This window comes from Sinocyclocheilus rhinocerous, unplaced genomic scaffold (assembly GCF_001515625.1).
Source record: "Sinocyclocheilus rhinocerous isolate Xijiao unplaced genomic scaffold, SAMN03320098_v1.1 scaffold1463, whole genome shotgun sequence".
Lineage (NCBI taxonomy): Eukaryota > Metazoa > Chordata > Actinopteri > Cypriniformes > Cyprinidae > Sinocyclocheilus > Sinocyclocheilus rhinocerous.
In genome coordinates this window covers 350,365-367,715 of record NW_015642517.1, presented here as the reverse complement: position 1 = coordinate 367,715, position 17,351 = coordinate 350,365, and the positions used below count along the sequence as shown (strand labels likewise).

Sequence of the window (17,351 nt, the reverse complement as noted above, 5' to 3'; positions counted from 1 at the left end):
AGGACGCTATGAAATCTCCCTACCAATATTTATACCATTAATTTTCGAATTTCGACATCGTTTAAAAATGATTCCAAAGAGAAAGGAAAACTTGAAATCGCATCATATGACCCCTTTAAACAGTACAAAACTTCAAACCATTAAGGCAGTACAGTGTTAGGCTATGAAAACAAGACAAATAAAAAGAAAGAAAGAAAGAAAGAAAGTGATCCAATATGTCCATAAGCTTTTTGTGAAATTTGGATTAACTCATTATCTCTTCATATTTAAAAAGAGAACTATTAGTTTCCAAAGTCGAACATAGTTTGTGATTCAATCAGAATCACCAAATACATTAAAGGGGTCATATGATGTTGCTAAAAAGAACATTATTTTGTGTATTTGCTGTAAGGCGTGTTAGAACGAGGCGTTTTAGGTAGGCGTGGTTGACTCTTAACTTTTATAAAGAATATCTCTTTGGATTTGAGACTTTAGTCTTTGCAACTTTACAGATCTTCTTTATGCACCAAGAGCTTGTAACACTGCAAAGAGAAAGGAAAACTTGAAATCGCATCATATGACCCCTTTAAATATAACGTGTCTGCATAATACTTTTATTAATATGCAGGGCTTGTTTTGTTTGTTTTATGGAGGGTTTGTCTAAACAGGCCAGTAAGAGACCTAACACCCGCTCTTCCGTTTAATTGCACAAATGTTTCATTAAAATGTCTACAAATTTATAAAACTGATCTGAGATCATGTAAAAACCATAGACACACACAGGTTAAATGGTTTGCAATGGTGAACCACTAAAATTTCGAAACATTTCGAAACAGTTGTTACGTAATGAAGCCTCGTTTGGTGAAATCACATGTGACTTTAGTAGTTTGATAGCCTACGTGCTCCAAACCACTGCTTTGAAACAAATGATTCGAAGCTTCACGAAGCACTGCTTTGAAACAAATGATTCGAAGCTTCATGAAGCACTGCTTTGAAACAAATGATTCGAAGCTTCACGAAGCAAATGATTCGAAGCTTCACGAAGCACTGCTTTGAAAGCAAGCATCATTGTCAAAGTAAAGAACTTACATACAGTTGTTTAAGGTATGACTTTATAAACATAAAGATTATAGCATTTGTCAAGCACATTTTTACATATAGGCTAAATGTGCAAATTAGTCTAAAAACAGCTTATATTGAAAAAATAAGAAGAAGAAGAAACTCCGCAGAAGAAGACCAACGTCTGCTTCGACATCACTGCCTAATTGTTTTTTGTCACTATGCTTTGTCTCTTCTTACAGATAGTTTGATATGTATAGATAGAGTTACTTATGCGTTTTAAACCTAAATCACAGCAGCGTTCATTTGTGAAGGACAAATATAGCTACACAAGCCAATCATAGCAGTGGGTGTTTACTTCCGAGTCTACAATCCGCCCTGCCTATTCAAACAAAGCGTTCTGATGAGGGGGGTCAAAAACAGGACAGAAAATTGCTTATTACTTCTCAATTATGATGTTTTTTTATGTCAAAATCTGGATAACATTATAAGTGGACCTCAGAGAACAGTACAAAATAAAAAACAGAAGCAGTTCATGACCGCTTCAAGGCATTGAGAATGGCAATGTGACTAACAAGAAGTGATCAACTATTGAACAATACAGTAGTAGCACTGCACTCAAAACTGTCTGACAGTACAGAAGTATACCTGAAGTGCAAACAATACACCCTGTACTTTCCTCCTTCTTTATTCATGGTCGCAGGTTCTAAAAATATCTCCACCTTTTCTTTCCTGCTATTTCTAGATCACCGGTCACAACCGGGTCTTGAAACTGACAATCAGTTCAGCTCTTTCACATTCCCACAAACCCTGCAAACACGGGAGAGAGGGAGGAAAACACGGAAGAAGCACTAGTTTGATGACTCAGCAGACGGACGGGGGCGTCTTGTTATCGAATCAATGGCAAGATCACGGACAGCTGATGTTCCCGAGCTGATTAACAGACAATGGATTCTGTGCGGTGCGACGAATTATACCACAGGAAACAGATCAGATATCCTAACAGCATGATCAGCATTTTTGAATTGAATGAAACCTGCGTGATGTGAAGCCTGTTTGATGCCTGTAAGCAAATGGCAAAATAATGCCATTGTAAATAGATTATATGCAGTTATTTACATTTTTAAATAATATATTTAAGTGATATATTTAATATATTTATATATTTTAATTTAAGATGTACACTTCTATGCCAATGGCAAAATAATTCCATTGTAATTATATATATATATATATATATATATATATATACACACACATTATTAAATCACACAGACACATACACAAAATTATTATAATATATATTTCTATATTTAAATATTTAATTTTGTTAAATTATTTAATTTAATATTTATATTATATTACACTATACAGCATATTGCTAGTAAGAAATATCTGTGGCTGGTATTTTTTCAAATTCACCCATTAGTACAAAGTTCTAAAAGACAAATAAATGTACTTTTTTCTTTTTGTATTTTTTGAGTGTTTTGAAATCAGAATTGGTAAAAGCTATTAGTTTACTCATCAACAATATTGATTTTTCTGTCAGTAAAGGAAAAACCCCAATTAACCACAATTTGCAATATGATCTATGTTTTCAAGCTCTTTGTATTGACTGATTATTGGAAATCAATGCGAGATGGGCAAAGCTTTCTATTGTGTGACTGGTATTGTGTGTTTTCTGCTGACTGAAGAACATCAATTCAAATGTAATATAAACTGATACAGATATACCTCAAATAGGCCTATACTTACAGTGAAACTGTACAATAACAGTCTGCACTGTTTGTTTTAGACTTTGTGTTGTTACAGTAACGCAAACATCCTTCTGCAGAAAGTTGCTGTTTTGGGTTCAGGAATGAACAGTCTGTGATTTGCTGCAGACACACTGAAAACACAAACCCGGCTCACCCACATCCAGCACACTGCAGGGAGGACAGCTAGGCTTCTACATTTACCAAATAATGAACTGTGCTTGGGTTTATGTGATGTTGTTTCATCCTGTACTGAGCGTGTGAAGTGCTACGACCCGTTATAGATATTCACAGAGCAACTGCACAGTGTTTTCAATGCTTTGTTTACTATTCTTCCGAAGTTCTTCTCCATATGAAACCTGGTTATGAATTAATTAGAGAGGCCATGTAGCTGGATAAATTAAACAATTATTATTTTTTCCCCAAGAAAAGCAATTTCCTTTTCTGACCTGCCAGTGAGGAAGTGATATTTTAATGGAAATAAACAAAACATTTACTGTGCGTTTGATCTGAGATACCAAAATGCTCTAGATAATGTTCATTATTGCTCTTGGAAATGCACTGTAATGCTCAGCTCTACAGCAGTTTCCATCAGCTTTTACAAATAAATCGCTGGATGGTCATGTTTCTTCTCTGTAAGTGTCGCTGGAAATGTTTTTAGGAATCAATTGCGCGTGGGAAACTCCACAAATATAATCACAGAGCATCCAAACACTACAAAAAAGCATGATTGTTGTTCCAGCATCCTATATAAAGAACTTTAATGCGCACTATTATGGATTCGGTCCACTCAAAACCTTTGTAATAAAATGTGATTGAGTGTCTTGATGCGCTGTGCTGACATGTGCCGTTAGGTGTCCAACTCACTGGTTTTATGCAATAAACTGACCGGGGCGCATTTACCACAATCAGCGCTTTTACGCACCATTGCGCATAACCGCGTCAGGACACCTGCTTCGCTGTTGGACAGAATCGCAACTTTTCCCGCCAGATTATATTTGGAACATTTGTGACAATTACCGTTCTAAGGAATTACGTCAAGTATATGATCAAATGACGATTATAAAACTATTTTAGAGCCATTCTACCGCAGCACTGTAAAGAAATTCGATGGTGACAGTGGGCGGAGCTTTTCCTCTGTCAGACTGAGGGAAATCGCATGGGGCAGGAGCAGAAGCATGGTAAACAGAGTGAGGAGGAGGGTAAAGTTAAACTGCTGGCGTTTACGCATCATGGAGAGCACCTTTGCGCACTGACTCATGAACTACTGGTGTGTTTTGGAGAAATCACGTAAGTTGATGTTCATCTGCACACTTTCCTGGATCTTATGCGTTTGGTTTATCTGTGAAGACATGGAGTGAAGCGTTTTGCGCACCGGTCAGGAAGGATGCCCGAGCGAAGATGTGCTCCAGCCGGAAGATCATCTCGAGTTTGTTGGTTCTGTCGGTGCTGGAGATAGGGCTCGGGGTGTCCAGCATCGCCCTGGGCGCGGTGGGTATCTGCAAGGCGAAAGCGGAGCACAAGACCCAGCAGGGCGACGCTTCTCCGGTATGGAGCGGAGTGTGTGTACGTCTCACTTTTCTAGTCTTCTTCAGCATAAACAACTGATCCGAATCTACCAAAACTCTCAAGCACTGAAAGTTTGTGCAGCATTTTTTTTTTTTAATTAAAAATGTTTGTATTTGTATTCAAATGTACTACCCACCTGACAATTTTTGATTCTCAGAACGTTCTGGGAAGGTTAGTTTCTGGTTACAAAAAGAACCTACAAACAACGTTCCCCGAACGTTCTTGTTTGGTTTCTCCCCAAAACAACCAATTGGAAACGTTCTGTGTGTACATACCTTTGAGAAAAACAAGTACAGCATACTTTAGCATAGGCCTATACTTTTAAAATGAGTACTTATCATGTAAACAATGTACTTATATGAGAACTGCATGTAATGTTTTCGAATAGTTAATTGCATGCTATTTGCATTATAGTATTATAGTTTAAATTTACATTAAATGCATTTTTGACCCACTTAAATAGGACTTATGTTTTTTTATATGCAATTTCATGCTTAAATTGTCTTTGAAATGTTTGAAATATAATAACTGTAAATGTAATATCAAATAACACATTGAAGTTCAATTATAATCAACTTCACATATGCTTTGGAATGTTAGTAAATAAGTGTACTTCTTTAAAGCATGACTAAAACCATAATGATTTAAAATGTATTTTAACATTTTAATTTGACATTACAAAGTGCACTTTATTTGAAAGTGTACTTAAGTGTGTTAAGAAACATAGTCATTAAAGTGTTAAGTCACTTAAGTGGCCTTTTATTTAATTAATATGATATAATCTGCAAATTGTTTAAAAATATACTTTTAAGATTTGAACTACAAGTGCACATTCAATACAATTAAGTACACTTCTTTTCAATTGGAAACGTTCTGTGTGTACATACCTTTGAGAAAAACAAGTACAGCATACTTTAGCATAGGCCTATACTTTTAAAATGAGTACTTATCATGTAAACAATGTACTTATATGAGAACTGCATGTAATGTTTTCGAATAGTTAATTGCATGCTATTTGCATTATAGTATTATAGTTTAAATTTACATTAAATGCATTTTTGACCCACTTAAATAGGACTTATGTTTTTTTATATGCAATTTCATGCTTAAATTGTCTTTGAAATGTTTGAAATATAATAACTGTAAATGTAATATCAAATAACACATTGAAGTTCAATTATAATCAACTTCACATATGCTTTGGAATGTTAGTAAATAAGTGTACTTCTTTAAAGCATTACTAAAACCATAATGATTTAAAATGTATTTTAACATTTTAATTTGACATTACAAAGTGCACTTTATTTGAAAGTGTACTTAAGTGTGTTAAGAAACATAGTCATGAAAGTGTTAAGTCACTTAAGTGGCCTTTTATTTCATTAATATGATATAATCTGCAAGTTGTTTAAAAATATACTTTTAAGATTTGAACTACAAGTGCACATTCAATACAATGAAGTACACTTCTTTTTCACAATTTTAATACCATGGCATTTTTATAAGTACTTTAATGTACCATGGAAATACCATAAAATGCATTTTTATATCATGGTCTGTACAGCGTGAATGTACAGTGATGTAACTCATATTGTATTGTGGTACAGTACAGTATTTTTTGTAAAGGAAATCTGACCTATAGCAGAATGGCACATTTTCTGATGTGTCACAACTTTGAATAACTTTGGTCTTTTCACAGATATTTTGTGAATTTGTCACATTTTCAGGGTGTATGTGAGATCTTTCCTTCATTAACTCATGCCTCTCTGTACCTCTCTGTAGTGGCTCATAATTCATGATACTCATATAACTTAACCTCATTTGTGTGTGTTCATGTCCAGTTCAGTTCATGTACAGTGTGACTTTATTGTAATCTGAATTCAGTATGATTGGATCACATTTCCCCTGTTTTCTGCATGTTTTTCATTCAGTTCAATTCTGGTAAGATGCTCAACCGATGTTTTCTGTCTCATAGTTTCTTATCTGTGGACTGTGTGGCTTGCTGTGTGCACGGAAAAGGACAGGACTGATTGTGAGTATGCACTTCAGTATTCTCATACACACATTCTACTGTGCAAGTACACATGTACTGTATACTTACTCTACTGTATAGCACACACTCTACTGTAGTACACTCTTAAAATGGTTCCAAAAGTTTTTTTGTTTGCATCAATACCATAAAAGAACCATTTTTGGTTCACTATAAAGAAACTTTTGTGCAATAAAAAAAGGTTGCATGGATGTTAAATGTTGTTCACAGCCAATAAAGTTAAGATTGTAAACAGTTAATGCACATTCTCTAGTCTCCTACACATACTGCATGTTATTCTCCTACACATACTGTATGTTATTCTCTTGAAGAACATAGATGTTTTTTTTCTAATAAAAAGTTCTAAATGGAAGTTAAACAGGTTTTTGGTTCAAATTAAAACATTTTAAAAATGTAGAACAGAAATACAAGATCTTTAACTGTAGTTTAAGATCTAAAACATACTCTTTGGTGTACTTACACATCTCCCCACACATATTGTAGAATAATGTAGACTAATGTAGAACACAATGTAGAATGTAAAAACTCACATTAAAATGCTATTCTAATTTAGAGATAGTTTTTGGTGGCAGTATGAGACTGTTTTTGTAAAATATAAACTGCTATCAGTATAAACAATTTTTATTTTTCCCAGTATAAACTACTGTATTTATTTGTATATATATTATTTTTTAACTATTTTAAAGTGTTTATTTATGCAGCGATAAAAGAGATATCCCTTTTGCAAAAAAAACAAAAAAAACCTGAATATGCCAACAACATGAATTTTTATTTCAAATTTCATGTTAAACAGCAACAAATGTTTAAAACAGTAGTATGCTACATTTTCTGTCAAGACCTGAAAAAATGTCAGGTTGTTATCTGGAAAATGAATATGGTTATTTTGCATTAAAATTTTTAGTTTAATTTCTAATTTTGTGATTTTAAGACACTATAGGCAAAACCTTTTAGTTTTTCATGCACTTGTCAATTTTGAGAATTTTGGGCAATTTTATATTGTTACCATGTATTATTTCAGAAAAGAAAACATCCAAAATAATAACTTAAGTGTTTATTTTCATGCGCATTGTCTACATTGCATCTGATTTCAATGACATATTACATTTAGCATTTTAAAAATTTTTAGCATTGTGATTTAAAGGGGTCATATGATGTTGCTAAAAATAACATACCATACTGTGATGCCTTGTCCGGCCGGAGCGACGAGACAAAAACATTAAAACCCATTATAAACGAGGCATTTGTTGCATCCAGCGGGGCCATAATTACAGATAATAATGATTTATACCGTCTTTTTACGCATTGCGTTGCATCGTGCCGTGTAAACATAAAACCATGTCTGCATTTGTGATCGGAGAAATGACAAACAACAAGTGCTACTCTACACTGCTCAAAACTCACGTTTGAATCGTCAGTGGCAAATCCTTTAAATATGAAAAACGTACTTACAGTCTGTGAGTCAGAACAGCCGGCATTGTAGTCTACTCTACCAGGATCAGGAAACGGTCCTCCATAAAATGCGCTGCACACATCTGAATATTTGGGTTGAACTGTTCTGGAACAGTGTTGTAAATACAGCTTAACCACTGATTTCTAGTCGTGTCCTCTTTTGGAAGGCCAAACAAAGTCTGCATATTTAACCAGATAATGCATCTTTATCACACATGTTCTTTATGACAAATGTGGACATCCGAGAGCACCTCCAGCTCACAGTGAGTGTGTGTGTGTGTGTGTGTGTGTGTGTGTTTGTGTAAATATCCCAGGATACTTCACTGGAGAGACGAAATTCAATTAGCCACCTCTGAGTGGAGTGAGCCGCCCCAGCAGAGAGTGTTAATCACAAATCCATACTGAAGTGAAACGCTAGTCTGAGAGGTTCCACGTCTCTCCCATCTTACTCTCCACTTGTCTCTTTTCATATCATTACTTGTTTACCTTTGATTTCTTGTATACAAGCTTTCAGCTTTGTCCTCAAACATGCTTTACCGTTTCTCGTTTTATCTCTCGCTCTCTCCTGCTGATTGATTTAGTTTCACGGGCCTCTATGCACTGCCTGTAATGTTATTGTACGGCTAAAAGGAAACCCTCCCCGTCAGCCTGTAATGGTTCTGAATTCCTGACAGTAACGTCAGGAACTACTCAAGAACACTTAAGTATTTTATCTGCAAATGATATTGACTTTTAGTCCCAGTGGACAGTCTCATCTTAGCAGGGTTTAGATACTTAAACAGCCAACATACTGTAAAAAGTGTATTTTGGCTGTTTCTCTTCAGTGTGTAACGTGATATGGGCTGCTGTAGGAATGGAATACTAGCTTAATAGTATGCTGAGTACGTTCTGCATACAATTTTATTTTTTTTTACTGTAAAATAATATGAGAGATGGTATGCCGTTTTAGCAGAATCGATAATGCAGTAATTTAAGGAAGTGACAGAATGGTGGAATGAATATGCTTATTCCCTTCTATAATTTAAAATCGTATGTGAAACATTATGCAAGAAATTTTTCAAAATAAATGAGGTTATATGCATTTCAATTTTTAATTTTGTGATTGAAGCCAATACTCTACATGCAAAACCATTGTTATTTTGGGCTATATTGCTTCCAGAACATGTCTTCTTTCAGACTAATGGAAAGAAAACATACAAAACACACATTTAAGTGTTTATTACACTTTATCTCTTTACGTCTGTAGATTTCAATTACAATGGATATTTTTAAAAGTTGTTTTCTCAAAAAGAGTTTTATCTTTACTTCAGCAGTACTACAAAATTTACAGTTTTATTCCTATCTATATTCTGAAGGTTTTTACTGAGGGGTTTGTTCATACATCATTCTGCTACTTTTAATATTGCACTTCATCTATTTGCATCTTTAGGTTTCAGTTACAGTGCATATCTTTATAGTCGGTTTCTCAAAATGAGTTTTATCTCCACTTCAGTAACACTTACATACACCAAAATTTACAGTTTTATTCCTATTTATATTCTGAAAGTTTTTACTGAGGGGTTTGTTCATACATTATTCACCTGATTTTATAATTGCACTTTACCTGTTTCGGTTACAGTGCATATCTTTAAAGTTGGTTTCTCAAAATGAGTTTTATCTCCACTTCAGTAACACTTACATACACCAAAATTTACAGTTTTATTCCTATTTATATTCTGAAAGTTTTTACTGAGGGGTTTGTTCATACATCATTCTGCTACTTTTAATATTGCACTTCATCTATTTGCATCTTTAGGTTTCAGTTACAGTGCATATCTTTATAGTCGGTTTCTCAAAATGAGGTTGATCTCCACTTCAGTAACACTTACATACACCAAAATTTACAGTTTTATTCCTATTTATATTCTGAACGTTTTTACTGAGGGGTTTGTTCATACATTATTCACCTGATTTTATAATAGCACTTTACCTGTTTCGGTTACAGTGCATATCCTTAAAGTCGGTTTCTCAAAATGAGTTTTATCGCCACTTCAGTAACACTTACATACACTAAAACTTACAGTTTTATTCCTATATATATTCTGAAGGTTTTTACTGAGGGATTTGTTCATATATCATTTACAAGCTTTTTTGTAACATTTTATTCCAAAAAATATGGTTCAAATGTATATTTTTCTACCTGTTGACAGTATTTTCTCATTTACAGAGTAATAAAAGGAGATATCCAAAATGCCCTCAGGAAAAACCATTAACTCTAATATGTCAACAAAATGAAACAAGAATTTTTAATCTGGCTTTATCTAATGTTCATGTGGAAATTACAGTAGAAGACGTAATTCTACGAGAATCAAAGAAATCAAGAAAACAGCAAAAAATCCGATGCTCAGATTTCTGGTCTGGAAATGTTTGCAAATTAGTGCATATTTAATCATATAATGCCTCATTTGCATATTTTGTTATATTTGTTATATTTTTGTAATGCAAAATAATTGTCTTAATGTACTGTGATTAATCAGCTGGGTTTATGATGATATTTACAGCATTAGTTAAAATGTTACCCTATTCACCTGTAGTGCCTTACATTAAAAAGTCACAAATAATGGATATTTACAATATAATCATTATAAATGATGAGCTGAACGACCTTTTATATGAATGGAAATGCACATGTTTTAATATAGACCTTCCTAGTGCACTGTATATACTGCAAAAACAAGTGGTATGATGGTATGCTATTTTGATCATAGTGTCTACCAACAGTACATTTACATTTTAGTCATTTGCACACCCTTATTAGTGTAAGCTATTTATCATAGGAGCCAACAATTTCTGCAGTGCACAATACCAAGCAGTGACAGTAGCAGTTATTGCGCACTAAAAAGGGGTGTGCCATCCAGGAATAAGGATAACGTGATAATGTGAGACTGTGCTGTGGAGTCAGAAGTCTCTTGTGTAATTTGAGGTCAGATCTGTCCTGAAGTGTTGAGGTGGCAGTTTTCTACAGGCAGATAATGTCACTGTCTGGACGTGGTCTGACCGATTATAAAATCACAGAGCAGCACAATCCATTCTCCCAGTACACAATGGTTTCATCTTCATCCTCCGTATACAGTATTTCTGCTGTGCTGTACGCTTCCCGATTAATATACTGTGACCTTTATGAGCATGGAAACCAATCAGAACACCTTAGGAAATGCATAGCAACGCCCCTAGCACTTTGGTTGTTACTTTTACATAGGCAAACACTACTTTGATAATTTAACTGATATTTTACTGTCTGATTTTTACTTTCTGATTATATTTTACTTTCTTTTTTACTTACTGGTTTCAGTCCACCAGAAAAAGTTAAACTATTAAAGCATTTGTAATAGTGTATAATAATTTTAATAATGTATGCATTATTTTAATGACGATTGACGAATGCATGAAATATGCATTATTTCAATTTTAAATGCATGTTTTATGCGTTATTCTTTTAATATTGTATGCATGCAATATACATTATTTCAATAATGTGTGCATGCAATATTTAATATATTTAATATGCGTTATTTTACTGTATGCAATATGCATGATTGTTTTGATATTGCATGCAATATGCATTATTTTAATGGTGTATCTATGCAATATGTGTTATTATTTTAATGATGTATGCAAGCAATATGCATTATTATTTAGTTGATGTTTTCATGCAATATGCATTATTATTTGGATGTTGTATGCATGCAATATGCATTATTATTTTAATGATGTATGCATGCAATATGCATTATTATTTTAATGATGTTTGCATGCAATATGCATTATTATTTTGATATTATATGAATGCAATGCGTTATTATTTTGATGATATATGCATTCAATATGCATTATTATTTGAATGTTGTATGCATGCAATATGCATTATTATTTTAATGATGTATGCATACAATATGCAATATTATTTTAATGTTTGCATGCAATGTGCATTGTTATTTCGATATATGCATGCAATATGTGTTATTGTTTTAATGATATATGCATGCAGTATGCATTATTATTTTAATGTTGTATGCACGCAATATGCATACACAAACAGCTAACATTATGTATGCTTTTCTCTCTCAGATGATATTATTTTCCTCCTGCTGCATTTGTGGGTTAATCGGTGGAATCCTGAACTTCCAGTTTGTCCGTGCACTGGTCAAGCGTCCAGATGCCATGCGCTCTCTTCATTTGGCCATCATGTCTCTAGCATGTCTGGGCATCAGCAGCTGCACGCTGTCCACATGGCTGACCTGCAGACTGGCCAGCAGCGAACAGCAGCGCATGTTTCTGGAGAGAGAACATTCACTGCATCACTCGCAAGAAATGGCAGAGAAGGTACGCCAGGAGCTGGTATGTTTGTGCGGTCTGTGTGTGCCAGTGTATCTCATACACTTACAGTCAACGTTACATTAAAGCTGACTCAGTTTTCATACTTAATACAGAAATTTCCAGAACAGAAATATGAACATTGAATAAACCCAGATTCAAACTTCTTGCTTCGTTTTGTTGATATATTAGAGTTGAAGGTTAATGTAGATGAGTCTGTTTCTTCATCAGATTTGGAGAAATGTAGCACTGCATCACTTGTTCACCAATGGATGCTCTGCAGTGAATGGGTGCCGTCAGAATGAGAGTTGTGCAGATTTCTATTCTGGATCTAGCAAAATTTTTTTTTCACTGGAGGAAGTGTTATTATGGATTATGGACTCGTATTTTAGCAGGAAGCAATGGTTTGAAGTTAAAAATGTCTTCATGATGATTTTGTTTCTTACAAACATGCAGCTTTTGGCTTCACAAGACATTAACTGATGGACTGGAGTGGTGTGGATTACTTGTGGATTATTGTGATGTTTTTATCAGCTGTTTGGACTCTCATTCTGACGGCACCCATTCACTGCAGAGCATCCATTGGTGAGAAGTGATGCAATGCTACATTTCTCCAAATCTGATGCAGAAACAAGCTCATCTCACTCATACAGTAGCTAAAAATTGAGGTTTTCTCTATCCTGTCTGTTTGAATGTGTATCTCGTAGCGAAACCTCCTCACAAACTCGGCCGTGTGTTTGTCTGTTTGCAGGAGGTTTTGGATACCAGCAGCAATGGCATCTCTCAAATCTCCTTCAACGGACGGAGCGCTTCGCCGTGACAGCTCGCTGCCCACTCGCTCTTAACAGCACAGTTCTTCCCCCTGATTGGCTGAGTCAGGCTGACAGTTCTTCACTCTGATTGGTTGAGACGAGCTGACAGTAGAAGCACAGATGGCGTTCACAGGACATCCTGTAGACAGAGCGTCAGATAACAGTATTGAGCAGACAGACAGCCAATCAGTGTCCAGTTACCTGATGACCTCAGGAGAGGTCAGAGCTGATGACCTTGACGAACCAGCGTACAGAAAACAGATATTTGAGTACAAAAAAAGCATGTAAACGATCTTCTCTCTCTTTCTGTATCTCTTTCTCTCTCCCTGTATCTAAATGAAGGGAATGTTGAATCTGAAATTGTAATCCTGATACTGTATGGTAAACTGAATGCTTTTATCCTGATCGTATAAATGCACACTGTAAAATGCCTGTAAAGATATTTATTAATTTACAGTATTTTTATATAGAGGCTTCGTATGAAAATGAAATAAAGATGTCAAATGTAATTTGTGGCATTATGACTGATGATTAAGCCATTAACACACAGTAACACTTTTAATTCACACACCACAGAGTTTATTTTTAATATAGTCTACATCTTTAATATACATACTAGACTAAGTCTACAAATTTTTTTTCAGAAGTGTTTTATTATTTTATTTCAGTCAGTGTCCCCTTCATCCATTTGGTAAAATGCCTGTAAAGATATTTATTAATTTACAGTATTTTTATATAGAGGCTTCGTATGAAAATGAAATAAAGATGTCAAATGTAATTTGTGGCATTATGACTGATGATTAAGCCATTAACACACAGTAACACTTTTAATTCACACACCACAGAGTTTATTTTTAATATAGTCTACATCTTTAATATACATACTAGACTAAGTCTACAAATTTTTTATTTTTTATTAAGTTTTATTATTTTATTTCAGTCAGTGTCCCCTTCATCCATTTGTCATTTATTCCATTAATAAAAAATTTAAAAAATTCTTGTTTAATTTAATATTTAAGTTATTTCTTAGTTTTCTTTTTAATTTTTCTTTTTGATTATTTCTCATTAATTGTAAATTATATTTAATTTTAATTATTCTTTATTTTTCTTTTAAATAATTCCTTACTATTAATCATGTAAATAATATAGCTGCTTATAGCAAAAACAGCTGAAATAACTCAAGCAAAATCACGCTTTATTTATTTATTAAATTAGTTATTTATAATGTATATTGAATAATATTTTTAAATGTTAGTTAATTATAATTGTAATTAATAAAGTTAATTAGTTTTTTACTTTTAAATAGCCTCCTATCTACAAAAATGACAGACAAAAATCTAAACAAAATCACAAGAGACTAATTTTATTTTGTTTTATTTTTATGGTTAATTATTTAAAATTTATATTGAATTATTTTTATTTGAGTTAATTATAATTATAATTAAGAAAGTTAATTATTAACTTTTAAATAGCTCCTTACTATTTATCAAAACAACATAAAAAATATTGTTAAAATTTGTATTTTATTTATTTTTTAAATTAGTTATTTATAATTTATATTTTATATTTTTTATGTTTTATTTAATTATAATTAACAAAGTTAATTTGTTATTTTTTAACTTTTAAATAGTCTCTTACTATTTACCAAAACAACAGAAAAATCAAAACAAAATCACAAGAGATTAATTTTATTGTATTATATTTTATTTTAGAATTAATTATTTAGATTTTTTTATTTTTAATTATAATTGTTATTTTTATTTTAGTTAATTATAATTATAATTAAGAAAGTTAATTGTTTCTAACTAATAAATAGTTCCGTACTATTAACCAAAACAACATAAATAAATATTTTATTAAAATGCTTTTATTTTATTTTATTTATTTTTGTACGTGTAGTTCCACTCCTATCCGCCAGCGGTCGCGCGTCACTCCGCACTTTTCGCTTGCGAACACGCGAGCGAACGCACCACGTGCTCCTCCACATGTGTACGGCATGGCGAACTGGACGCAGGAAGACGGAGCTCCGAAACCCGTCACAAACCCCGCGGATGTGTCGACGATAGCGCAGATATCCAGGGGAAATGTCGCCGGCGGAGTCTCCGCGCCGGTTCCGTGTCTCATCCCGTCGTTCGCGGACGCGGTGAAGCTGCTGAGCGCGCGGTACTCGTGTCTCGTGCTGGACTCGCACCGCAGACACATCGCGCTGCCGCCGCAGTACCTGCGGAAGAAACGCACCGGTATACAGGAGGAACTCAACGCCGAGCTGCTCAAATTCTCCAGCAGGTAAAACCACAGGCTGCAGAGGAAATACCGCGGTATGATGCTAACGCCGCGGTATCTATAACTACACGATACTCGTGTATAAGTGCTTGTCTTTCAGTATTATGATACAGTCAATAAAACCTTAATACCTTAAAAAATAGGCTGCTATAGTACTTTTTGTAAACTTGTCGTTGTGTGTCACTGCTGCTTTGATATAAAAGTACGGTAATACCATGGTACTCCTCACACAGAAAAAACGGGGGCCAAAATTGTACCTTTTAGGGTGCAACAGCTTGTCATTGGAGCAGTAATGTTACCCTTAAAAGGACATCAAATTATTTTTTTTTTTTACTCCTATTAGGTACATTTTAGTACCTTAGAGAAGTAATACCTACCCTTAAGGAACTAATATGTACCTAATAGGGGTAAAAAATGTACAAATATGTCCTGCTCCAGTGACAAGCGGGATCAAGCGGAGCCCTTTTTTCTGTGTTTGTAAGGTTGTCATACTTTTACTGCTGGTTAAAGTCAGTTGAATCTAGTACAGTCAACTTCCAAAGACAGAAAAAAACTAGTGCACTAGTTTGATTATGACTTGCATGTAGTTTGTGTAGAAATTAGCAGTTTATAACAGGCAGATTACAAAACTACTAAATAATTATCTATGTTTTCTGTAATATGTGATGGAAAGTTTTCATTGACGTCTGTGAAAGTCTTTTTTTTTTTTGCTCTAGAAAGGAGAATTTTGCTAAATATAATGGGGGTCATTTTTTTTTAAATTCAACTATTATTTTCTCTTGTGGACTATATGTAAACATCTTTTATGTGAAATATCTTCACATATTCAGGTCAGTACTAAATAAACAATGCATTTTGTATGATCCCTCTTATTTTGGTAAAATAATTAACATTTTGCAGATTCTGCGAGGTGTGTGTGTAAACTTTTGAGTTCAGCTGCTCTACATATGCATATTTATTAGCCTATATTTTTATTAACCTGTTAATAATGTCTTCATTATTATTATTATTATTTTTTTTTTAATAAATCTGTTATGAAGTTTTATTACACGCACTGTTTAAATGTTTGTTTCAACAACAAATGGGAGTAAAAACGTAATTATATCATTAAAAGGTTTATATATTTCATACCTAAATTGCCTTATGTGCAGTTTAGATGCTTGTATACAGCGTTAATTTTAATTTAATTTTTTTCATATTAGCATAAGTTGCAGCGCTGTGTTATTTGGAAAATATGTATTTATTTTCAATTACGTTAGATTATTACTTTTATATTTTGTTTATAGTTCTTATGTATTTTAATCACATTTTTATTCATTAATTTGATTGGTGTAAATTATTTAAAATTTTTAAATAAAAAAAAATCTAATTAGTGAATAAAAAATGTGATTTAAAAAATTTTCAGTATAATCTTAGAGCTCTCTTGACTGAAATTATGATTATCAACTATTGTACTCAGCTGAAACTTAAACATCATTTGTTAATAAAGATTACAACTAAGAAAATATCTGACAGCCATTCGTTCATCTCTGTTGTTTTGCAGTCTGAAAGGTGTTCCTATGGCATATGACAACATTAAAGTCGTAGGACAGCATGGAGATATTCATGACGATCGAGGGTTCATTCACTTCAACATCGAGGCGTCGTTCGTAGTCTTCAAACCAAAGAAAGGATCGAAGCTCGTGGTACGTCTTACGAGATCTTCATGAACTAGAGGTCATGTTCTATGCATGATTATGAGTTAATTGGCTGATGGTTTTTAAAGGGTTAGTTCACAATTAACATCCTGTGAAGCAAAAAGCTGCGTGTTTGTAAGAAACATTTCTATTATTAAGGCGTTTAAACTTTATACCGGTGCTTCTGGACAAAATATGAGTCCATAATCCTTAATAACACTTCTTCCAGTGAAAGTCATTTCGTCTGAATCAGGAGAGAAATCTGCACAGATTACGAGCAAAAGCAGCTCTTTTATTGATGTGAGAGACAACAGGAGATGGACTTTTTCACTGAAGGAAGCGTTATCATGGATTATGGACTCATATTTTA

At 33.7% G+C, this 17,351-nt stretch overlaps 2 protein-coding genes across 4 annotated transcripts; both read left to right on the top strand.

Moving 5' to 3' along the window:
* The first annotated feature begins 3,948 nt into the window (after nt 1-3,948).
* On the top strand, nt 3,949-13,301 carry tmem196 (transmembrane protein 196). Of its 3 annotated transcripts, none has more exons than XM_016572911.1 (4): nt 3,949-4,340; nt 6,334-6,390; nt 11,965-12,219; nt 12,962-13,301. In XM_016572911.1, exons 1-4 carry the CDS (start codon nt 4,194-4,196, stop codon nt 13,028-13,030), a joined length of 528 nt encoding a protein of 175 aa, XP_016428397.1. In that variant the 5' UTR covers nt 3,949-4,193; the 3' UTR covers nt 13,031-13,301. The 3 variants fall into 3 exon arrangements, with proteins under 3 accessions (XP_016428397.1, XP_016428396.1, XP_016428398.1); XM_016572910.1 differs by having other exon boundaries at nt 3,949-4,358; XM_016572912.1 differs by having other exon boundaries at nt 4,290-4,432.
* Nucleotides 13,302-14,955: 1,654 nt separating this feature from the next.
* Nucleotides 14,956-17,032, top strand: LOC107755950 (DNA-directed RNA polymerase I subunit RPA43-like). Its single transcript, XM_016572909.1, has 2 exons — nt 14,956-15,308; nt 16,849-17,032. The coding sequence occupies exons 1-2, from the start codon at nt 15,019-15,021 to the stop codon at nt 17,012-17,014; spliced, it is 456 nt and encodes a 151-aa protein (XP_016428395.1). The 5' UTR covers nt 14,956-15,018; the 3' UTR covers nt 17,015-17,032.
* Nucleotides 17,033-17,351: the final 319 nt, after the last annotated feature.

Bases quoted from the DNA above. Each gene is read 5' to 3' on its own strand.
- tmem196 (XM_016572910.1), top strand. From the start codon at position 4,194: ATGTGCTCCAGCCGGAAGATCATCTCGAGTTTGTTGGTTCTGTCGGTG. The intron at 4,359-6,333 runs GTACGTCTCACT...TCTGTCTCATAG, and splicing joins CGGTATGGAGCGGAGTGTGT to TTTCTTATCTGTGGACTGTG. The intron at 12,220-12,961 runs GTACGCCAGGAG...GTCTGTTTGCAG, and splicing joins CGCAAGAAATGGCAGAGAAG to GAGGTTTTGGATACCAGCAG.
- LOC107755950 (XM_016572909.1), top strand. From the start codon at position 15,019: ATGGCGAACTGGACGCAGGAAGACGGAGCTCCGAAACCCGTCACAAAC. The intron at 15,309-16,848 runs GTAAAACCACAG...GTTGTTTTGCAG, and splicing joins CTGCTCAAATTCTCCAGCAG to TCTGAAAGGTGTTCCTATGG.